Genomic DNA, 23,407 nt, shown 5'->3' on the forward strand with positions numbered 1-23,407 from the left:
GTGTATGTACGTTTTAACTCCGGGGCTCTGGTGAAGCTCGTCCACCGGGGGAAATCAGTGACGGTGGATGGAGGAGAAGAGGGGGGGGGGGGGGGGTGGATTGTTTGTGTTTTCTTCTTGGGGTCATCACAAAGGTTAAAGATGTTCCTCCAGCTGATTCACTTCCTTTTCTTTATTCATGCGTCATCTGGTTTTTAAGGAGCGCAAGTAAAACCAACAGCTGACTGTTAAATCAATGGGGGGAAAAAAAGTGATTCACCCAAGCCACATTAAACACTCTTGTGTTACGTTGGCCTAATGTCAGCCTGACCCTCCACTACACCTCACAGTGGTATCGTACATATTAGAGTGATTCATACTGTACAAATATAAATACTTTTTATTGTTTTTTCCTATTCCAATTTAAATCATTTGACATAATTTTTTACATTTACAGTATGTAGGGGGCTGCAACTGCATTTAATTCTGTAATCCTGTATTGCAAAATGACCAGTAAGACCCTGCAAAGGCGTCATCAGGTGATCCATCCATCACAACTAAGACGACTGGGATCTGGAAAACGTTGCAAACAATAAAAGGATCCATGAAAGTGTAACTGAATCGGACTGAACATGTCCGTACAGGTGAAGAAGTCAGAATTCAATGTCAACACAGATACAGAGGATGTAGTAAGAGAGGGCTGGTTGGTCTAACAGCCTTGTGTTGATGGATAGGCAGAGAAATTAAATCAATTTCACAAAGTTTGATTCGTACATTCATTGACAACAATTCATCTGTGCGTAGAAAGTTTTGTGGAAGTTCAACTGAATAATATTTTAGATAAAAATGTGAATCAATGTGTAACAGACATGATTGGTTTATAGGAAATGCAAATACTGAGAATTTGAAAAAATATGTGCGGTTATTTTCAAATCTGAAAATTAGATTTGATCTTTTCTGGTTCTTTTCTACACAGGACACGTTTTTTCAACCGTGTCACTCTCTCACACACACGCGCACACACACACACGCGCACGCCCAAGCTGCCACTGCTCCCGTGTCGCTTATGCCACTTGGCCACTGCGGACGTGGTGCGACCTCATCTAACGGATGAAATGGGATTTAACTGATTTAAACATGGTTTAGGGAGGAATTATGACAAATGGGATTGTGTTGTATCAAAGTCTACTTAATGAAATTTGAAGATGTCTATTTAAACATTATCATCGAACGTTGAGAAACAATCAAAACGGTTGTTTTATCAGTTGGCTCATTCATAAAATAGCCAACAAATTGTCCATCATAATTTTTTGGGGGTAAAAACAGAAATCTCTGGTCATGATGCTCTCGAAGATACCTGCCCATGTTCGTTCACACACACACACACGCACATGCACATATACAAATCAGTACAATCAGGGCGAATCATTTTTAACTCAAAGAACCGACATATCACAACGTGAAAGCAAATGTAGCCTGAGTTAAGAGTGTGTTGCTGTTCACTGATAACAAACCAACATATGGCCGTGCGTGCGTGTGCGTCAGTAGCAGTCCACTATGACTTCTTGCCCCGGCTGCATGTCTTGACGAGTGTGTGCGGCACTCGCGGTCAGGATGTCCTGCAGCAGGGACAGGGGAGAGTTGTGGACGTGGTCGCTGCTTTGACTCAGGACGTCCAGTCTCGCGTCTAAACCCAGCGAGCGCAACATTTCACACACGGACACACCGTCGTTCCCCTCACCCTTGCCTTCCTCCCGCGTCTCACCGGCGACGTCTGCCTCTTTAGCCTTATCGCACTTATTGGCGCCCAGTATTTTTCTGATCTCCCGCCCCCAGCCGCATGCGGGCAGTTCACAGGACACCCTGGCGACTGTTGCCGTGGCAGGAGTTGCATCCAGAGTCTCCAGCGGCGGCGGGCAGATGGTGTCTCTGAGTGTAATCAGGAGCTGACAGGCCTTCAGACCCACGGGTCTGTCGCAGTCGACCAGGCCGCTCAACAAAGCTGAGACGACTCCCCGCTCGACCAGGTCACTCAACGCGCCGGCCGAATCAGACTCCGCGCCCTGCATGCGAAGCGTGGACGTCCGATCAGGAACCACGGCGTACGGGTGTAGCAGAGCGGGAGGCGTCTCTGGGCCCTTCCTGTAGCCACGGTGACCTGACAGCGCTTCATCCAGCAGGAGCTCCGCCAGCTCCAGGGTGTGAACTTTGACCTCCCAGTCCAGGTCAGCGCTGCCCAGAGAGAGGATGGAGCTCACAGAGTTCACCAGGAGGGAGGAGGAGGAGGAGGAGGAGGAGGAGGAGGAGGAGGAGGAGGTCGTCGACGACGACGGTGGAGACGTGTGCGAGGCACGTGAGGAAAACCAGGCGATGAAATATTGCAAAACTGCCCTCCTGGCGAATCCCTCCGTGTCCTGGGAGAGAATTTCAAGCAGCCGGCTCACGATGTCAGTCTGTCGGGAAACAGACAGGAAGGATTATCAGTACAGTCGAGTACGTGTTATACAAAGATTAACACTGACAAACATTATTTAAAAAGGCTGTTAATTTCATGTTAGAAATAAAAATAAAATATGTAGCACATGTAGACGTGAGAAATTCAGTCTTAAAAAAATGGAATATCTTTTCCTCCAATTAATGTACGTCACCTCTCACGTCTTGGTTGCTATATATTATAAAATATTCAACCTTTGTCCTGCAGTCTTACATTATTCAAATTCTCAAACATGAAATTATTTCTGCCCACCTGCTCCTGTGTGAGTGCTGCCCCCTGCTGCCAGCCGCGCGCCAGTGTCTGTGCCAGTGCGGCCACGGCGCTGGCCCTCACGTAGCTCTCTGGATCCTGCAGCGCCTCCCTGAGGAGGGGAGCGCTGCTACAGCTGCCTGGCCAAGTGCCGTCGCGCGTTTCCTCCACCGATTTCGGGACCGCCGCCAGTTTCCCCAGGAACTCCACCGTCGAGTCTCTCACCTCCCAGCGCATGTCGCACACACGTTTCCTCACGACCTCGCTGAGATCTAAACAGGGACACACAATATAATGCCATTAACACAACACACAGACACAAAAAGAGCAGAGTCTGGTGTCTGTGTTGATTCGAGAGCTTCAGTGAACTTTACCTCGTCTGAGCAGGTCCGTTACCGACGAGAGGTCTTCACACACACTCATCCACTTCACCAAGGCCTGATAGGACTTGTGTATCACCTTAGAAACACAGACGCAAACCATATAAGAGGGTTTTTTTTTTTTACTTTCTAGGCTGGTAGAAGAGATTTAAACATATAATCCCAGATGCGACATTCATGATTTACATTCGTAAGAATAAATGGCCTACATTACAGTATTACACACCTACCTACGCATAATTCACAGAATAATGTCGGTCAAAAACAGTATGTTTAAGACCTATGGAAACTTGAAACTTACCGTGGGGTCCGAGTCGGGGTCGTTCAGATATTGTATCAGAACTGTGACGACCTCGGTCAGCTCGTCTTTCACTCCTGAAAGAAAGATACATTTATGCATCCTGCAAACTGTCAACTTGTTTTATTAACTTAAATTTACTATAATAGCAAGATGCAGACATTTGGACACAGAGAAATAATTTTCCTGAGATATTTTGATGCCCTAATATGTGTCTTTAGAATTTCCTTTAAGATTTTTATTCATATGCACTACATTTGTATGTATTTGTATGAATATGTTGCTTAGTTCAAATCACTTCATTATTTCCAATTGGAATCTATTGAGGTGAAGGAAACCAGATTTTCAACTATATAGAGTTTTACCTGGGCTGCTGCTGAGACATGCAAGAACCTCCAGCGCACATTTCTGAACTTTGCCAGAGCCGATGACGTTCCTGAACACCTCGGCGCAGCCGCCGGATGAGGAGTCGCCGCAGCAGATCCTCAACAGTGACAGAACTGCACTGACGATTACAACCAGAGGACAGGGCAGAAGGTCTGGAGGCTGAGGGGCAAAGAAGAGAGAGAGAAAGTGAAGTTAAGCTGATACACATATCAGAAATACTGTCCGTTTCCTCCTCTGCGTTCTCAGATATCCCTGCTTTTCTCACCATGAGTGTGATCTGAGGCGTGTTGGTCAGACAGACGCAGACCATGGAGACGCAGGTGGTTTTACTCTTCAGCTGCTCGACCATTGAAAACCGATGCTCTTCTACAGCGGGAACAGAAAATATAAAAATCACACAGACGCCACACAACGGCCTTTTAACTTGACGAGAACAGATCGCTGCGTGCTTACCTGAAGTGTCTGCGCCCAGTTGAGTCTGACCAGTTATAATGTCGAGGGGCAGCAGCAGTATTCTCACAGCCCGGACGGTGTGGACAGTGTCCCTGAAGAGAAAAGATGGGAACAAAAGGAAACAAACTTAAAAAACTCAACAAACTGAGGTCGCACCGGTGAGATTGAACCTGTAGTGTGTGTGTGTGTGTGTGTGTGTGAGAGTGTGTGTGTGTGTGTGTGTGTGTGTGAGAGTGAGTGAGTGAGTGAGTGAGTGAGTGAGTGAGTGAGTGAGTGAGTGAGTGAGTGAGTGAGTGAGTGAGTGAGTGAGTGAGTGAGTGAGTGAGTGAGTGAGTGAGTGAGTGAGTGAGTGAGTGAGTGAGTGAGTGAGTGCGTGAGTGAGTGAGTGAGTGAGTGAGTGAGTGAGTGAGTGAGTGAGTGAGTGAGTGAGTGAGAGAGAGAGAGAGAGAGAGAGAGAGAGGACAGATGCTTACCGGTGGCCGCTGTGGAGAAAAGCAGCTGCAGCACGAAGGCGGTCAGCAGGTTTGTTTGTGTTCAGCATGGACGACAGCAGGCGAGTGACGCGCTGGTCTGGGACACTGGAGCTGCTGAAAGTTGTTCATGTGACAACTGTCTTTAAAACAAATTGCCTTCAGGAAACATCTAAGCTCCGTTCTACTGTGTAGTGTGAGCATCAAGTGAGCCCATGTACCTGTTTGCAGCCAGAACGATGTCCATCAGAGGGGGCATGAGTCGACTGCAGCCTGCAGTCACCAGTTCCTCCAGTGGGTCTGCGACCGTCCGGAGCAGCTTGTCCCGGAGGGGCGGCGCGGCCCGGGCCAGGAGCAGGGCCAGCAGTTTGAGAATCTGCCGACTCTGGTGGAGCCGCGTGTTTTCTTCTCCGCGTACCAGCGACCCCTTGAGGTACTCTGAGATCGCGACGAGCACGGCAGAGTAATCGTGGTCGGTTTCCGCGGTGGTGACGCCCGGGTGCTCTCGCGTCCTGGTGTCGCTCCCCTGTGACTTCACTGTGCCGTTGCATCCTGCCGACAGCGCCGGCTGAAAGAAGAGCAGGACGTGGGCGAGCGTTTGATTTGCAGCAGCGGCGACAAACAGACTCGAGTCTGTCTGGAGTTGTAGGAGCGGAACAATGAAGTCTGGAGAAATTAAAAAAAACATGAAAAGGTCAAATGTTCTGTCTGAACTATGAATTTAAACCCACAGTACATATTTAGTCCTTAATATCTCCTCATCTGAACCAATGTGAGGAGAAGAAGGAGGTTTTGTACCTGCTTGTACAAAGAAGCCGAGAGCCTTCGAGTGCTGCAGCATGCTCCTTACGCCCTGGATCCAGCCGATCCGTATGCAGGGATCCTCCCAAAGCCCGGCTTCCTGCCAGTGCCGCTGGTTAAAGGTGAGGTCCAGAACAGAGCGCTCCTGCAGGTGGGGGGGTCACACCAGATTCAGGTTTGAGTAGTTAGAGATAAGAGTTTAGTAAAAACCTCAAGGTGTCCTGATCGCGACCTGGAGCGTTTCGAAGCCGTCCTCGGTGGCGGCGATTAAGCCGGAGAGTTTGAGAGCGAAGGAGATGACGTCGGGGTCCGATGATGTTTTGTTAACCACGGTGGAGATGAATTCCAGCAGACATGGGTGGGCCTCCAGCAGAGATCCCCCTTAGTAAAGAGACGACAAAAAAAGTCAATTTTTATCATCCATCAATCCATCCAGGGCTGGAATAACCCTCAAGCCTGATCCCTCTCACTCTTTGTCCATTTTGAATTTATTTTTTTTCCGCTTTGCTTTTGTCAGACTACAAATGAAACGGCAGCTTCTCCTTCATACATATAATTATTTAAGGATATGCAACATGTAAGCACACCATCAAGGTACATAACAAAGGAAAGAACTGAAGCAGGACGCCTCCGCTCTGCAGTGCACAAAATGATAGAAAATTGCTGAAAATAAATCAGTGTTAACGGGTTAAATCACCATGGTAACGTATGCTGAACCTGAGACCAAAGTGATCAAAGCCATGATGTGACACTTTAGGATTGTGGGCACTGTTGCACTCCTCTGCTTGGTTTATGACATTATGACTAATAATCACAATGCTTGATTCAGAATATGAGTGGGATTTTCACTTCAGTGGGCTGCTAATAAACAGAGGGAGAGTTCATCACACTAAATAAATAAAACACATACATAGACTCATTAATATTAGAGCGTCATCTGATATCCAACAAAGATGATTTTTCTTTCCTGACAGTGTTTTTACTTTCTCCTTCTATCGCTGCAGCTCGGAACCACACGAGGAGACTGTGTGACGATAAACAGTTATTCAAACGTAATACTGTACGTTTTACGATCCACACACACTGATCAATATTTCTCCGATTGATGACATCCCACACGATTCACTTCTTCTTCTTCTCTCCTCTGCTTCAGCAGCAGAAAATGTCTGTGACGTCACTTCGCCTTCTCTTCATCAGGCCAACGGGCAAAAATAATCACGATGATAAATTCCTGTGATTATTTGCATCATATTTTTTTAAACATATCATGTCATGTTGAACTCGCCCCGTAGGACTACAGGACCGCCTGAAAGGTCAAAGGTCGAGGGGTCAGAGGTCAGAGGGAAGGGGGCGAAGAGGTGATGACGCCAAATGGCGGAATGATTTCAAACTGTCCCGCCGGGTTTCTTCCGGTACTGACCCGCCTCGGTGAGTCCTGAGAACCAGTCCAGCAGTTTCTCCAGGCTGGTGTCGTCGGGCAGAGACCTCCCCGAGTCCCGCAGCACCTCGCACACCCGGGGCAGCAGCGACACACACTCTCCTCTGTCCATGCTTCCTCACCGTGTTTTACTGAGAACCTTTACGATGACACCGCGCGCGCGCACACACACTTTACTTTTTTAACTGTAACGCCGCTACATTGGAGCAAACACGTGTGAGGAAATACAGCGGATATGTTGCTAAATTGTGTAGCATACGCTAGCTTAAAAACCACAATCCAGTTTATTCGTAAGTTCTCGAAACGTCCATCTCGCGGGAAACACTTTCCTATCTGCCGGCGCGTCTGCGTGTGTGACTTCCGTCTTCGTCCTTCTCTCGGCGTCGCTGAAAAATGTCCGCGGCGCCGATCGCCGATCTGTAAACGGAGTGGCGTGTGTTGAATTACGTTACGCGAGCGCCATTTTGTTGCCATCCGCGTGTTGTACAGCTCTGCTCCCTTCCGCGCAGCGCGCCTCGCTCGCCGATCTGGTTCCGGTGTTGCGCGCTTCCGCCGCCGCGTCGTCCATTTTTACGCAGTCCGCACATGGTGCCACACCGGCCGAGCACCGTCGTTTCTGGGATTTTCTTCGCTCCTTTCTGGTGACAAATCCGTCTCTCGAGTCCAAGTTAAATGCAAGACACGGTGGACATGGCGGACGACCCCGACTACGAAGAGGAGGAGCCCTCCTTCAGCGACCCGGAGGACTACGAGGATGACGTCGACGACGAGGGTGAGCGGGCGAGCAGGAAAGGCGCCGGCTTTCTGGCCTTGGTTGCTAACGGCTAAGCTAGGCTAGGCTAAGCTAGGAGCGGTTCTAGCGGGCTCAGCGGCGGTGCCACCGCAGATGCTGCGTCGCTAGCCTGTCACCCTGTCCTCGGGGATCTAATTAAACCAACGAGCCAAACGAATACCACGACTATTTCCAATGAAATGATCCCAGCCGACAGCAGCCGTTGTTCTCACAGCGCCCAGTGAAGCCTCATGCACGTTCAGCCTCTCACCTGTGGCCTAGTCGCTGTCATCAGGAAACGTGCAATCAGCATATTAGCAACGTGGAATATGAAATAAGCATTTTCTATTTAAATTCCTGAAAGATTAGTGGAAGTCAAGGCCTCCACTGGGTCTGTGGTTTGCGCTGCAGCAGCTGATACATTTCACATCGGTGGTGGGAAGGAGGAGGCTGGTGGATTGTCCCTCAACCTTACAGACCAATCGTGACTCACTTTGAAACAGAGCTCAGCTGCTTCTGTATGTGCTCCAGCATCTCTGATCCAAAACTGACCCCCAGGGGGTTTCTGCACAATTCTGGCGATACAATGTGCTTCTTGCAGGATTGGTTGTAATATTCAGCCTTTGTAGAGACTGAGTTAGTGTTGTCGGTCAAAATCTGTTGTATAAGGTTCAATTGGATCTTGGGTTAGGACGAACATGACTTTATCATCCCCAAATCCCAAAGTGACATCTTCAAACACCTGGAATTTTGAATATCCACAGACATCTCATTCACTATCATGTATGACAAAAAGAAGCAGCAAATATTCACATTTGAGAAGCTGGAAACTGCAATATTGCTTGAGAAGAACATTAAGGGCTGCAGCCAATGATTATTTTTCATTATTGATCAATCTGTCGATACATGCATTAGTTGTTTGGTCCATAAAATGGTGAAAAATGTTTCCTGAACCCCAAGATGGTGTTTTGTCCAAGATAGTTAGTTCACTGTCACAGAGGAGCAAGGAAACCAGAACATATTTTCATATTCAAGAAGCTGAAATCAGAGAGTTTTGACTTCTTTTCTTCATAAAAACTACTTCATGATGAACAAAATAGTTGCCGATTAATTTAGTAGTCAATTACCAATCGATGAACTGTTGCAGCGCCGAGAACATTCCAGAAATTGATGATTTTTGCTCTTCTGATTGTTAATCCATTAAATAATATTATGTCATTGAGGGCAGTTATCTCTATTTTGGATATTACATTTCACTTTTTCTGAAAACCATTTTAATAAAGGTTGAATGTCATATCCTTTATGAGGGCAGGATTTAGCCACTGTGGCATTGAACTGTATTTGGGTTTCACTAGTAAACTCTGTGGTTTATCATTCTCTTTAAAAGTTAGCGTGTCATACCATTAACCATGTGGTACCTTCCACTGAAACAAATAATTATGTCAGTGGTGTCATGTAGTGTTGAAGTGAAGAGTCTCTTGAGTTATGTGAATGTGTCAGGAAGCCCACAGATGACACACGTCAGATAAGAAACTTAATATCGCTGCTGCCCGCCCTGAATCGTTCCCTCCTTCCCCTCCCTTCTCTTTAGAGATGCTGGAAGACATCCTGAGGGAGAAGCCCCTGGAGGCCGACGGCATCGACTCGGTGGTGGTGGTCGACAACGTTCCCCAGGTGGGACCGGAGCGTCTGGAGAAACTCAAGAACGTCATACACAAGATTTTCTCCAAGTTCGGCAAGATCACTACGGAGTTCTACCCAGACGCCGATGGCCTGACCAAAGGGTATGGCCCTGATCCTGTCGTCAAACACACGTGATCTGGTTTCTGCTCTGTTTTGCCCTTTGATGTTAAATTTGAGATTCAATATTCAGTTTATACTTTGTTCACGCAGTTACATCTTCCTGGAGTATGCTGCTCCCACTCAGGCCCTCGAGGCAGTGAAGAATGCAGATGGTTACAAGCTCGACAAGCAGCATACGTTCAGGGTCAACCTCTTCACCGACTTTGACAAGTACGTCTGCAATTTCGGACAAAACATGCTGTAAGCTTAAATGTGTGGGACACAATGAGATGAATTTTCTCTGCCTCCTTATCTTCCTCAGGTACATGACCATCAGTGATGAGTGGGAAACTCCAGAGAAGCAGCCATTCAAAGATTTTGTGAGTGTTTGTTTTAATACCAGATCCGACTTAGTTAGAGGATTTGGTTTTGTCTCTACATAAATTTGGGGAAAAGAACACACACACACACACACACACACACACACATTCTATTTTCAATGAGTGCTGGATCAACAAAATATCACAGAAAGTTTGATAAGAGAAGATCCATACACTTAAAAGCTCACGTTAAAGGATTATATTTGCCCTGGTGACGTTATGAACAGGAAGAGCCTTTTGCACGAAACGCCACTATGGAAAATAAAATAAAAAATATAAACATCCTTTAAATGTGCAGATCAAATTGGCCCCAGAATATCAACAAATCAAATAAAAGGCGCAAATGCTTTAAGCTCTATTAACCCTGTATGTGCTTCTGTCTGTTCAGGGCAACATGCGCCACTGGATCGAGGATCCCGACTGTCGTGACCATTACAGTGTGATCTACGAATCCGGCGAGAGGACAGCCATTTTTTCCAATGACGCCAAGGAGCCAATCGTAGCCGAAGAGAGAGCAGTAAGTGGACGGTCACACTTTAAAAAAAAAAAAAGGCGATTTAACAGCACTTGGTTTTGTACACAAATAATGTTTATGTGTCTCGTTGCAGCGCTGGACCGAGACGTACGTGCGCTGGTCTCCCAAAGGCACCTATCTGGCCACATTCCACCAACGTGGCATTGCATTGTGGGGCGGCGAGAAGTTCAAGCAGATTCAGCGGTTCAGCCATCAGGGCGTGTCCCTCATCGACTTCTCACCGTGTGAGAGGTAATCGACCTTTCTGATAAAAGTGCGTTTTTCTGTGTGCACATCACCGTCATCGTCAGCATCACGTGTCCTCGAGTCATGTGAAAAGTACTGTGAGTACATGGAGAAGAGCAGCCATGAAAATCCATTCGATAAAATTAAATATATTTTTTTTTAAGTGATGTGCCAAAATCTCTCACAGAGTTACCGAGCCAAGTTTTACAATTAAAATATGTAAAAAATCAATCTTCTGTCATCCAAGAAGAATGTAAAAACCTTTGCACAAGATTCACAATTTGTTTGTTAAAAGCAGAAGAGACATGTACAGAAGTTGAGCTGGTGACTTTGTCAGCGCACTGGAGCATGTTTCTTTTTTAATTTAGTAAGAAAATCAATTGAATATCGTCTAAAATAATAATCGATGCCAGATGCACGATGAAGACGTATCACGAGTAGGCTATCGTCAGGTGAAATGTGAAGCGTCTGACTCTTGGTGCGTGTGGTTTTGATGCGGTGCAGGTACGCGGTTACCTTCAGTCCACTGATGGACACCAAGGAGGACCCACAGGCCATCATCATCTGGGACATTCTGACGGGACAGAAGAAGAGAGGCTTCCACTGCGAGAGCTCGGCACACTGGCCCATATTTAAGTGAGTTCACTTTGTATTTCTCCTCTTGTTAAAATATTAAAAAAATCTAATTCAAACATCACTGTTTTAGCACTTATTGCTGTGACGCTTAAATGCACTATAACATTTTCTTATTGGTTCTCAGATGGAGCCATGATGGAAAGTTCTTTGCCAGGATGACACCAGACACGCTGAGCATCTATGAAACTCCAGTAAGTGGACTTACAAAAAACGACATGTAGTTGTATTCAAATATAAAATGCAAGTGACCTTTAATCCGCGTTCCTCTTCCCTCCAGTCAATGGGCTTGCTCGACAAGAAGAGTCTGAAGATCACCGGGATCAAGTAAGAGTCCACGATACTGCGCATTCCTCCAGTTGTCAAAGCATTGAGTTTGGACGCTTTGACAAAAATCGGCATGTTTGTATCTACAGGGACTTCTCGTGGTCTCCCGGTGACAACATCATAGCGTTCTGGGTCCCCGAGGACAAAGACATCCCAGCCAGAGTGACCCTGATGCAGCTGCCTTCCCGTCTGGAGATCAGGGTCCGCAACCTCTTCAACGTTGTCGACTGCAAACTGCACTGGCAGAGGAACGGCGACTACCTGTGTGTGAAGGTGGACAGGACTCCTAAAGGAACACAGGTACACAGAGCGAGAGGCGAACAAGGGGAAACAGGTCGGGAGTTGAGTGGTAAATAATCAAACTCTAAATCTGTTTTTTGTTGTTTTCAGGGTGTGGTTACCAACTTTGAAATCTTCCGCATGAGAGAGAAGCAGGTTCCTGTTGATGTGGTGGAGATGAAGGGTAAGAAAATAACGTAGTGTTTTTTTTCCCGTTGATATATAATAATAATAAATGTTATTTCTCTAGCACTTATCTAAACAAAGATGTAAAGTGCTGTATAAACATTCATCAACAAAACAAAAATACGATAAACAACATAAGTTAAAAATCAAGGTCTTCCTATGAAAATATGCTTTAAGCGATAATTTCAAAACAAGCAAAGTGCTGGAAAGTTTAATCTCCTCAGGCAATGAATTCCGGAGCCTCAGGGCCCCGATGACAAAAGCCCAGTCACCCTTACTTAACGGCCTTGATTTGGGAATTACTAGCAAGAGTGTTGGTTACAAGATCTTGGATTATTAAAAAAACAATAACCCTGACCTGTTGTTGTCCTGTTTTTTCTTTCCAGAGGGCATCATCGCGTTCGCGTGGGAGCCCAACGGCAGCAAGTTTGCCGTTCTCCACGGAGAGCCTCCCCGGATCAGCGTCTCATTCTATGACGTCAAGAACAACGGCAAGATCGCTCTCATGAGTGAGTAAATCGGACACGCGCTGACACAGATTTTTTAAAGGGACACCGCACGGATGTCCTTTCAATGTGCCACTGTCCTTTTTTTCTACAGAGATGTATGACAAGCAGCAGGCCAACAGCATTTTCTGGAGCCCCCAGGGACAGTTCCTCGTGCTGGCGGGACTCAGGAGGTGTGTGTGTGTGTGTGTGTGTGTGTGTGTGTGTGTGTGTGTGTGTGTGTGTGTGTGTGTGTGTGTGTGTGTGTGTGTGTGTGTGTGTGTGTGTGTGTGTGTGTGTGTGTGTGTGTGTGTGTGTGTGTGTGTGTGTGTGTGTGTGTGTGTGTGTGTGTGTAACAGTAAGCCACTGATGACAAACTAAATAACTTTTCTGACACCTCGTATGAGAGCTTAAGCTCCTGATTCTAACTCTGATCTGAGGCTCACAGTGTTTAATATTTGCACGTGTGAGTGCGCACCGTGTGTGTGTGTGTAACCTTTTTATTCTTTTCTCTCCGTGTGCAGTATGAATGGAGCTCTTACCTTCGTGGACACGTCGGACTGCACCATGATGAACATCGCGGAGCACTACATGGCCTCCGACGTGGAGTGGGACCCGACCGGCCGCTACGTCGTCACCTCCGTCTCCTGGTGGAGCCACAAGGTACAAAAAAGCTGCTCCCCGTCCCCCGCCAGATCGTTCCGCTATTGATGTGGTTAAAAAAAATAAAAACTCACGCTGACCTGTTGTACCTTTGTCTAGGTGGACAATGCATACTGGCTGTGGACGTTCCAGGGTCGTCTCCTTCAGAAGAACAACAAGGACCGCTTCTGTCAGCTGCTGTGGAGACCCCGACCTACTACCCTGCTCGGCGTAGAGGAGATCAAGGTGCCAGTCTTAATCTCGCTCGTCTCTGTCGTGATGCGATATCATGTTCAAACACACACTTGCGTACACGTGTGTGTGTGTGTGTGCGTAGAGCCAGTGATGACAAACTAAACTAAACTTTTCTGACACCTCGTATGAGAGTTGCACCGCGCAGCTCCTGATTCTAACTCTGATCTGAGGCTCACAGCTACGACGTCCTCACATATTTCAGGACAAACGATTCTCTTCATTTGTGGCTTTGCGGCCGTCCTACAATAAACACCCTCGGTCTCTTGCAGGTGATCAAGAAGGATCTGAAGAAATACTCAAAGATCTTTGAGCAGAAGGATCGTCTGAGCCAGTCCAAGGCCTCAAAGGTTTGACCCCTTTTTTCATTTCTTTAGACTGACCCCACCTGGATTTTGTTGGAAATTAACTTTGCTAACCTTTAATATTTTCGCCTCTTCGCGTTAACTTGTTAAGACTTTTCTTTGTTTTTACGATAACTGATGTAAATGTATCTTAATGATGATTCCAGTTGTTCAGTAATAACAGTTGTATGTAGGGATGCACCGAAATGAAAGTAGTTGTCCGAAACCGAAAATAAGGGGTTTTCCAAGGGTTATTATTAATATTTATTTTTTACAGTTTTTCCATTTTTTGTGGCAGTTTTTTCACCATAGCATAAATTAAATAGCTTAAATGTGCTTTTTACTTTTTGTCTTGATTTTCAAGGAAAAACTATACTTTTATAATAAATTACAAAAGTACAATTTATAAATATTTATATATAACACTGAACTTTAATTTTTTACATTCCAGCAGACATTATACCAGCAAAGCAGAATAATAACTTAAAATTAAATTACTTTTATTTGCGCTTTTATTATTCTGTCTTTTTCACTTATTCACACAGAAACAGCTTTTTTGTCGTTGCTATTTCCGGCCAAACATTCGGTGTATCCATATTTGCACGTTAACAGTTACAACGCTTGGTGTCACGACACGGGGAGGATCTGTTGTTACGTGCTGTGTTTTAACTCAACATGCTGATTGTATGTGTGTGTGTGTGAGTAGGAGCTGGTGGACAAGCGCCGGACCATGATGGAGGAGTATCACAGCTACAGGGAAACGACGCAACAGATGTATCAGGAACAGAAGAGCGCCCGCCTGGAGCTCAGAGGAGGTCGGGACCTTCGCTGTTTCATGCTTGTAGACCATCAGTTCTTATTTTGAATAAGCAAAATCCCTGACTTTTTGTGTGTGTTTGTTCCAGGAGTGGACACGGACGAGCTGGACAGCAACGTGGATGACTGGGAAGAGGAGACCATTGAGTTTTTTATCAACGAAGAAATCATTCCCATTGGAGATCTGTAGTCCCCTACGCAGGTAACACCTGCACGCGCGCACACACACACACACACACCATACGTGCCTCCAACACACAGTCACACGTTTTTTAAAAAGCAGTGTCATTGTGTATCCGTCAAACTTTATTTATAGGTCATTGCAGAAGTTCAAAGTGCTTCACAATTGACTGATGAGCAGAAACAGGGACAAAACTAATAAAAAAAATATAGATTTTAAAACACAGTAAGATACAATTTAATAAAGATAAAATAAATGCTGATAAGGAAATATCCTGAAATAGATTTTAAAATACAATAAAAAGTCCAAGATACAAATTTAAAAAGATAGAAATAAATTCTGATGAAATACTTGAAGAAGAAAAAAAGACAATGAAAAAAGGTAAGTTTAAAAGATGTGACAAAAAGTCAATAAAAGAAAATAAAAACATATTGTTGTTATACTAAAAGACCAGTAACTTAAGATAACATTTACAAAATGTAAGCAATAAAATGAGGTCCATAAACCTTTTGATTTTTTTATCCTTAAGTCTGATCAGAGATCCAGGCTGCACCCTTCCGACTTGTGTCTAAAGATTTTCACACTTCCGACTGCAACATCCATATTTTCTCTCCACCTGTAGTTGTATCTGATCGTGTGGATGTTTTCATTTTCATGTGTCAAACTCTTGCCTCGTTGCCAGTAGAAATGGACGTAAATTAATTAACACAATCACAAAACTGGTCACATCTGCCTTTTAGACTGACGAGCAGGTGTGGGTCTATTATTCCCCATTCATATAAATGGCCCAGAATGTGGAGCATGTGCATTCTTTATAACTGGTTTTTAATCTTTCCTCTTTCCTTCTGCCTCAGTCGTTCCGTTTTTGTGTGGAAGGAGGAAGCGAGAGGAGAAACTGCGTCATTGATTGGAGAAGGACGACGACCACGCTGTGAATCTTGAGGTTCATCACAAGCCTCAACCTTCCGACGTTAGCCACATCATCACAAGCGGCGACGCCACATCAAGCGACCAGAGAGGATCCTCCGCGTCGGACATTCTCTCTTTGTCTCTCACCATCATCATCCCCCCCATTGGTTTTTATTTTTCCCCCTCCTCTGCGGAACTTTATTCTTAGTAATACTGCTTCTATTTTTCCCTTCATTAATTGGAGTCACTCGCTCCGATCTGTCTCTGAACTCGCCTCGCCATGCCAGCGTGTCATCACCGGGCGGCACAGAGAGCGGAGCCCGCGCGGGGCGGAGGCGTTGTGACTGAACAACAAGAACACTTGTTGATTAATGTGTTGATGTGGCGCTACAGTGGCCTGTATCCTCCTCCTTTCAGACTCGGCTTTCACACAGGGAGGGGTTGTGCAGTGGGAGTAACTTTAATTAAACATTCAAAGTCATTACTTACCTGACTCCGTACAGAGTGTGTGATTCTTCAGTGTCTCCACCGAGGAGAGTGATGCTTCCTTCGCCGTCTGTCTTTTCTTGTCTCTGTCTGTCCTGGCGACGTGTCATGACACACCAGGAAGAACCCTTTCACATTCACGAGCTGGTTCGGATAAACGGGTAAATCGATGTGGCCGTCAGAATGAATAAGAGTCTGGTCAGATTCCAGCTTAAGTGACATGACTATAACTCATGAACAAAACATACATATCAAAACTGGAGCCAATTCTGAGGTAAAAAAACCCAAAAACATATTTGAAGGAATGAATTAAATTCAGGTTTGGCGTTTGTTTTTGTCAGGTTTCGGTTTAAAATCATTTCCGTCATCGAATTTTGTAACTGACTCGTTGACCCAGGTACGTATACATCATAGTATTTCCTGATGAGAATAAATCACAAATTGTGAGAAGAATTGTAAACCGTGTTCACTGCGTCTTGTGGATGCTGTGGACACAAATTTTTTTTAGAAACAATTCAATGATGGTTAATCATGAAACCATTTTTGTTATTTAGCAAAAACTGAAATGTCTTGCACAAGTCCAAATGAATGTTCTTTTAACATTTACATGTGCAACCTTGAAATGAAAGATGCTTACCGAGAGAAATAATTTGCACCTTAAGACACAATTTCTCTTTTTTTTTTAAGAAAGACTATCAAAAGAAACTAAATTTAATTGTCTTTCCAATCTTTATTCTATGCAGTTCAAAAACATCGATCGAATGTCGCTCCCTGCTTCACATCTGTGTAATTAGAGGCCTCGAGTTGAAGATGGCAAACCAAGATGGTGCGGGGTTCTTCTACTCGAAGGTGAAAGTTTGAATTTTCTCAAAGATTTTTAAACACTTTCCACACAGGGAACAGTTGGTGCCACTCGCACCGTTTACGCTCATTAGTCCGTGTAGGTCATCCCTGATCAGACTGTGTTGTTCCTCTCTCAGGGAGAATATTGACTTTACAGGCTGCAGAGATCTTCTCCGTCATTAACCTGAACAGACGCGCTCCTGTACAGGCGACGTTCACCGTGTTGTTTGACCAGGTCAACAAAACAGTCGGCTAATGACTCGTTTATAAAGAAAGACATTATGGACCTGTTCCCTGCCCTCTGAACCATGCAACGTTAGCCGTTGTCAATCGGGTGCACTTCTGGAAGGTGCCACATAATTAAGTAGACTTCGTAGACTCGCCCCCTGCTGGTGATTGCAGAGAATACAGGCTTCGGCCACTTAAAGGGGCAGTAGGCGATTCTGGAGAGAGCTTGTCTCTCTCTCTTTGTTGTTGTTGTTGTTGTTGTTAGTTTACTGCTCAGGCCGGGTCGCGAACCCGCGATCTCTTGTATGGGAGGCCGACGCGTTAACCACTATTGGCGAAAACCGACATTGAGGAAATATTCAGGGATTTTTACAAAACGTCTATCGCTTACTGCCCCTTGAAGCATTGGCTTCACCCATATATATATATATATATATATATATAAACACCATATTCGCTGAGTAAAATGATGATACTAATACAAAATTGGGAGACTATGCATAAAAGTGAAAAAAATCAAAAATGAAATAAGCATAGTTAAGATACTGAGTAAGAGTACATTTCACTGTTACTGAGTAAATAAAGTCAGAACATTTGTCAAATTATCGATAAAGAAATATGAAATATATAACGTACATGGCCTATCTTATTTTTCCTTTTTGAATAATGCCAAACTTCATGTGTTGTTAATACAAACTACAGGCTTGCTCTTCATCACAGGTGAAGTGAGACCCGTTCCTCACTCTGGTGCGGCCCCCCCGCGGGTCCCGGGCCCTCACTTTGGGGACCAGATGTTTCACAGCCCAGATGCGGGAGACCTGTGAGACGGGGGCGCATCGTGGGCATGTGAGTGGCTGCCCCATAAAAAAAAAAACAAATCTCGCGAGACTTCGCTCCATTATTTCTCCAACTCCTGCCCCGTCGTGCCCCAGTCAGTGCCACCCGCCCCCGGTCTCATTATCCACAGCCGGCGACAAAGGACCGACCGGCACCGTGGAGCTCATCAGCCGGGTAAGATAATTGAATTATACCTCGGGGGATCCGCAGTTTGCTTGTTCTCTTCTCATATCACAGTGATAAATTGCTGTCAGACCGGTTTAATTGTGGCGTGAAGGGGGAGCGGGGCACCGCGCCGAGGGAGCGTGATGAGCGGGGTTTGCGGGGAGAAAACGCAGAGGAAGAGGAGTAGAGGGGAGGAAGAGGAGGAGGAGAAGGAGGAGAGGAGAGGAGGAGACGGAGAGGAGGAGGAGGAGAGAGGAGAAGGAGAGTGAGCATCCTTTCATGAGAGAGGGACGCTGTCCGGTGAATGGCCACATTGTGGCGCGTGTGTACTGTATAAATTAAGGCGGTTTTCCGACCGAGGTCTGTGAGGAGGTGACGGGGAGTCCAGTCGCGACAAATACAAATATTAACTGGAATAAAAAATAAATAAAACCCAGTCCGACACAGTCCACACTCCTCCCGCCATGGTGCAGACGCATTTGATACAGGAAAGAGCCCTTTCTCTCTTTTACGCGTGTGCGCACTTGTGCCAAGACAGTTTATGGATGATAACGTCTCCTCCCGTCCCGTCAAAGTGCAGCTCAGATGTAAAAGCCCGTGGAAAGAAAAGGCCACAGAGGAAGCAACAATCTCCAGACTGCATTTTTAAAAATCTGCTTCTATTAGAGACAAGTCACTTTTTCCACTGTATTCTCCCCCAACGGCGGATGTTTTTATGGGACAATAAAGGCGCTATATGTGAAACCCTCCTGCAGCCTCAGTCTGGACAGAAGCTGCCTCCACCCACCACCCAGTTCTGTTCACGTCCCTGTGACAGCTGAGGGCCCCATGGGCAACTTAAAAACTCATACAATATTATATATGAGTTACATAAACTTTTGATATTAATCTAGCAGCATTTCAAAGTTTTGAAATCGCAAAATGAAAGAAAGAAATTTTAGAGCTGCAACAGTCAAACGATTCATCGATTAGTAATCGACTACTAAATGAATCGGAATTCTCTGATTTCACCTTCTTGAGTGTGAATATATTCTCTGGTTTCTCTGCTCCTCTGAGACGGTGAACTAAATATCTTTCGTTCAAAACATCATCCTGGTGGTTTTGGGGAAAACACGTCGTAGACACATAATCGTAGAAAAGTGTGAAGATCCGTTGGGTAAATACCACAATGTAAAAAAAACCACTCCAGCACAAGTGAGTGTGTGTTATCAACACATAGGTGAAGAGCATCATTATACAGAAGAAGTTAAAACATGCACATATTCAAAACAGAAAGACTTCGGATGCCAGGTTATAGTGCCTCTATATGAGTATACTTGGGTTTCCGGATATTCCACCCACCTGTGATTATAATACCCAAATACATATTGTTTCTGTACTTGCCGGGGGGTTTTCCCCTCTGGTGCTCTCCTCAGGGTTTGAAATCTGAGTCACTCAAGAGGGCCACGCGTCTAAAAAAGTCTCGAATACAACTTGACATATGAAGTATAAAGATGACGGGTGCGGCCAACGATTTTTTTCATCAGCGATTAATCCCACGATGATTTTCCTCGGTCAATTAGTTAGTCTGGTCCATGAAATAGGTGAAAAATGTCGATCGTGTTTCCCAAAACTCCACTAAGATGATGATTTGTTCTGTCCACACACCAAATATAATTATTTACTATTACAGAGGAGCAAAGAAACCAGAAAAAAATCCACATTTAAGAAACAGAAATCAGAGAATTTGGACAAATTTTTGTCCATAAAAACTACTTGAACCGATTAATCTGTTATAATAAAAGTTGGCGATTAAATTAGTAGTCGATTCCTTCCGAGGGAGAAACCTGCGACACAAAGCTCACCACACAGCGTACACACACACACACACACACACACACAAGAGAAGATGACCTGCGGACTCTCTGTTTTACCTTCTTGCAGGAAAGGAAACAATGACAATTATGATTCTTGGGATTTTTTTATTTTCAACATCACTGGAAAAACGCAGCGGTAGAATTTCCTCTTGTGTAGATCAAGTACTCTCTGTTGGAGTATTAGTACATTGTAGCGTAGTACAAGTACAGCACTTGAGTAAATGTGCCACTTGGTGTTTTAGCTTCTCTAAAAGCCAGTTCTTGTAATTCAACATTAGCCTCCACTCGTTCCTTTGACTTCACTTTAAGAGAGGATGTGTTGTTTTTTTTTGTCCTAACATTTCCTGTCCCTTCGAGTTGCAGCTGGTGAGCAGGAAAGCGTCTCTTTCCGGGTCAGATGGCCGCCATGGAGCTGAGATAACCTCTTCCTCTTTTCTCCACCAATCGCGACTCTCCGATCTGAGACAAGGCCATGGGTACATGGCGCGCTCTACGAGCGGCGTTCATTCTGGGCTCTTTGGTCACGAGCCTGCTGATCATGGTCTACTGGGACGACATCGGGGACCTGACCCTCTCTCCGCTGCAGGGCCGCGGGAACGGGTCGCGTCAGTGCCCATCTTGCCCTCGGGCGGCCGCGGGCCCGCGCCTCGCTCCATCCACCGACAGAACCCAGAGCACTTCCTCCTTCGCCGCCACCGCCGCGAAACTCACCGTCGAGGGGACGACCGGAACAACTGAAGAACAGAAACAGGGGGAGGAAGAGGACAGAGAAGAGCAGAGGGAGGAGGAGGAGGAGGCGGAGGAGGAAACGAGGGAGGGTGAGGAGAGGGGAAGGAGTCCCGCCTCTGTTGACGGTAGGGAACAGGAGGAGAGGAAGCAGAGGATGATGGATGTTTGTTCGGGAAAGGACGCTGCGGAATTCCCTGGAAGGACTCGGACGTTTGAGCAGATCCCCCACAAGGAGCTGGATCACCTGATAGTGGATGACGCAAACCAGATCATCTACTGCTACGTTCCCAAGGTACAGCTGTCTCCACAGTGACAGTGTGGTGACAGGAACATCTTAAAATCACAGCTCCTCATTTTTTTAAATTTTTTTTTCATCTCCTCCCTCCTTGTGTTTTTCTCTTTCTCCCTTCCCGTGGGTTCTCTCCGTTTCAGGTCGCGTGCACCAACTGGAAGAGAGTGATGGTGGTTTTGTCCCGGTCTCTGATCTCGCCCTCCTCAGGAAAACCTTACTCTGACCCGGAGGCTGTACCTCCGCGCCTCGTACACAACTCCACGCTTTACCACAATTTAACTAGGTACGACACACACACACACACACACACACACACGAGACACACACACACACACACACACCCACACACAAGACACACACACACACACACCTGCGCACTCTCATAGGTCACCTTGGGGACTTTACATTGGCTGCTTTCAGACACTAAATCAGGAAAAAAATGTCTGGAAAAATGCTTTGGACATTTTCTGGAGTTCGCCTTTCACGTATGACGAACGCAGCAGGAGATTGTCCGAGTCAGACGCGTTCACACCAACAAGAAAGTATCCCGGATTTTTTGGGATAAGTAAATTGTAAAGCATCACAATGACAGCTCAAGAAAGGAAGCAAAAAACAAAGGGGACTAACAGAATCATTTCTGTGTCTGCGTCTCTCTGCCAGCCTCATGCGCCCTAATGATTCCCAGTCCCTCCACCAGATGGCACACAGGCTCCAGACCTACACCAAGTTTCTGTTTGTACGAGACCCTTTCGTACGACTCATCTCCGCCTTCAGGAACAAGTTAGACGGGTGTGTTTCATGGCAGAGTGTGTGTGTGTGTGTGTGTGTGTGTGTGTGTGTGTGTGTGTGTGTGTGTGTGTGTGTGTGTGTGTGTGTGTGTGTGTGTGTGTGTGTGTGTGTGTGTGTGTGTGTGTGTGTGTGCGTGCGCACATACAGCGGTTTAAGGCAATGTGAATGTGCTTCACTTTTGATTAAACAACAGTTCTTTGATGTTCATTTGCTGTGTGTGTGTGTGTGTGTGTGTGTGTGTGTGTATTTAAGTGCCAACGAGCAGTTCTACAGGGATTTCGGCCGGGGCATCGTGCGTCGCTATGGTCACGTCTCCGGGAGTTTGCCAGAGAGCGTGTCCGAGGCCATCGCTGCGGGACTCAAACCGACCTTCCAGCAGTTTGTCACGTACCTGCTGGATCCAGATACAGAGAAGAAGCGCGTGTTCAATGAACACTGGCGACAGGTATCTGTCTCACACCCTGAAACGACAAACTACACAAATACTTTCGTTTTTCATTTTCGTGAGATCACAATATGCATCGCGATTAAAAAAAGTCGGCGCTGCATCTCCCCTGTCGGCGTTACACCCACTCCCCTCTCATCTGTTTTTAAAAGACCTTACCAATATAATATGAATCAAGATTGTCCCCTGTCACTGTTTTTGCAGTTGATATACAAGATAAGGTTACAAGGTCAGCTGCACATGGGGAATATCACTGCCAATTGCAATATGAATATTTTACAAAAGGCAGTAAAAGTGTTTTTCTACTGATCTGTTTCCCTGTTTGGATTGTGAGCAGTTGCAATAGGTTTATATGATGATATGATAACGGATTAGAATAATCAGAGGGCAGAATAATAACATTAATATTTCTGAATGCACATACAGTGCAGTGTAATTCTCTTATAAAATAGCACAGTTTACACACAAGAAAACTTTGAGATTGCTTTTAGCAATGAGAAGTGCTCTATAAATGAAATGTATTATTATTATTATTAAAGGAACATTTTATTTAAAAACCGCGATGGTAAATAATTCAGAGGACACACACACACACACACACACACACACACACACACACTGTGAGGTGTAAATCAGACTGGTGCATGCTGAGGAGGGCAAGGCAGCCACAACACCATTTGGGGTAGATTTTGTGTTTTCATGTTTTTCATGTCTGCAGATATATTCACACACACAATCTGTCAGAAGCAGATATAACACAAAAAGTCACAAACCAATTAAAAACCCTTTTGAAAGACCTGTCGGCCTTACCTCTGTGTGTTTCAGGTGTACCGCCTGTGCCATCCGTGTCAGGTCAAGTACGACTTCATTGGACGACTGGAAACCCTGGAACCCGACGCGGATCGCCTGCTGAGGCTGCTGAAGGTGGATCACCTGCTCCGCTTCCCCTCGGGGCCCCACAACCGATCGGCGGTCAGCTGGGAAAAAGAGTGGTTCGCGGAGATCCCCGTGACAACGAGGAGGGAACTGTACAAGCTGTA

At 45.6% G+C, this 23,407-nt stretch overlaps 3 protein-coding genes and 2 non-coding genes across 11 annotated transcripts in view; 4 read left to right on the forward strand and 1 right to left on the reverse strand.

Annotated features, from left to right (window-relative positions):
• Positions 1-356: 356 nt before the first annotated feature.
• Positions 357-8,229, reverse strand: brat1 (BRCA1-associated ATM activator 1). 5 transcript variants are annotated; one of them, XM_035636212.2, is made up of 12 exons: positions 7,993-8,229; positions 5,744-5,892; positions 5,509-5,656; positions 4,932-5,376; positions 4,714-4,827; positions 4,241-4,332; positions 4,053-4,153; positions 3,766-3,946; positions 3,404-3,477; positions 3,097-3,181; positions 2,726-2,994; positions 357-2,432 (listed from the first exon to the last, which is right to left on the reverse strand). In XM_035636212.2, the coding sequence occupies exons 3-12, from the start codon at positions 5,549-5,551 to the stop codon at positions 1,521-1,523; spliced, it is 2,316 nt and encodes a 771-aa protein (XP_035492105.2). In that variant the 5' UTR covers positions 5,552-5,656; positions 5,744-5,892; positions 7,993-8,229; the 3' UTR covers positions 357-1,520. The 5 variants fall into 5 exon arrangements, with proteins under 5 accessions (XP_035492105.2, XP_035492102.2, XP_035492101.2 ...); XM_035636209.2 differs by lacking the exon at positions 7,993-8,229 and adding an exon at positions 6,932-7,063 and having other exon boundaries at positions 4,714-4,824; XM_035636208.2 differs by lacking the exon at positions 7,993-8,229 and adding an exon at positions 6,932-7,063.
• On the forward strand, positions 7,580-16,190 carry eif3ba (eukaryotic translation initiation factor 3, subunit Ba). Its single transcript, XM_035636213.2, has 19 exons — positions 7,580-7,721; positions 9,313-9,505; positions 9,615-9,734; positions 9,826-9,883; positions 10,272-10,400; positions 10,492-10,649; positions 11,148-11,279; positions 11,404-11,470; positions 11,557-11,603; positions 11,693-11,903; positions 11,994-12,066; positions 12,455-12,577; positions 12,669-12,747; positions 13,078-13,216; positions 13,316-13,441; positions 13,720-13,797; positions 14,498-14,606; positions 14,697-14,809; positions 15,643-16,190. The coding sequence occupies exons 1-18, from the start codon at positions 7,622-7,624 to the stop codon at positions 14,795-14,797; spliced, it is 2,043 nt and encodes a 680-aa protein (XP_035492106.2). The 5' UTR covers positions 7,580-7,621; the 3' UTR covers positions 14,798-14,809; positions 15,643-16,190.
• Positions 12,915-12,997, forward strand: LOC118313276. Its single transcript, XR_004794431.1, has one exon. It is a non-coding gene; the product is annotated as a small nucleolar RNA SNORD60 (small nucleolar RNA).
• On the forward strand, positions 13,533-13,624 carry LOC118313285. Its single transcript, XR_004794439.1, has one exon. It is a non-coding gene; the product is annotated as a small nucleolar RNA SNORD60 (small nucleolar RNA).
• Positions 16,191-18,157: 1,967 nt separating the features above from the next.
• Positions 18,158-23,407, forward strand: part of LOC118311998 (carbohydrate sulfotransferase 12-like) — a 7,167-nt gene continuing 1,917 nt past the window's right edge. The window contains exons 1-6 of one of the 3 annotated variants that reach the window (XM_035636214.2): positions 18,158-18,265; positions 20,476-21,133; positions 21,274-21,416; positions 21,794-21,922; positions 22,175-22,367; positions 23,193-23,407. The exon at positions 23,193-23,407 is cut by the window's right edge and continues 1,917 nt beyond it. In XM_035636214.2, the coding sequence (XP_035492107.1) occupies positions 20,585-21,133; positions 21,274-21,416; positions 21,794-21,922; positions 22,175-22,367; positions 23,193-23,407 (1,229 nt within the window). In that variant the 5' untranslated portion in view covers positions 18,158-18,265; positions 20,476-20,584. Of the gene's footprint in view, positions 18,266-20,196; positions 21,134-21,273; positions 21,417-21,793; positions 21,923-22,174; positions 22,368-23,192 lie in introns of those variants that run through there. The other 2 variants (XM_035636215.2, XM_047333685.1) reach the window with 2 other exon arrangements.

The sequence above is a fragment of the Scophthalmus maximus genome, chromosome 8 (assembly GCF_022379125.1).
Source record: "Scophthalmus maximus strain ysfricsl-2021 chromosome 8, ASM2237912v1, whole genome shotgun sequence".
Lineage (NCBI taxonomy): Eukaryota > Metazoa > Chordata > Actinopteri > Pleuronectiformes > Scophthalmidae > Scophthalmus > Scophthalmus maximus.

Excerpts from the sequence above, each read along its gene's own strand:
- brat1 (XM_035636208.2), bottom strand. The coding sequence starts at position 7,061 with ATGGACAGAGGAGAGTGTGTGTCGCTGCTGCCCCGGGTGTGCGAGGTG. Across the intron at positions 5,893-6,931 it reads CTCAGGACTCACCGAGGCGG|GGGGATCTCTGCTGGAGGCC; the intron begins GTCAGTACCGGA and ends CTCTTTACTAAG. Across the intron at positions 5,657-5,743 it reads ACGGCTTCGAAACGCTCCAG|GAGCGCTCTGTTCTGGACCT; the intron begins GTCGCGATCAGG and ends CCCCACCTGCAG.
- eif3ba (XM_035636213.2), top strand. The coding sequence starts at position 7,622 with ATGCAAGACACGGTGGACATGGCGGACGACCCCGACTACGAAGAGGAG. Across the intron at positions 9,884-10,271 it reads AGCAGCCATTCAAAGATTTT|GGCAACATGCGCCACTGGAT; the intron begins GTGAGTGTTTGT and ends CTGTCTGTTCAG. Across the intron at positions 12,748-13,077 it reads GTGCTGGCGGGACTCAGGAG|TATGAATGGAGCTCTTACCT; the intron begins GTGTGTGTGTGT and ends CTCCGTGTGCAG.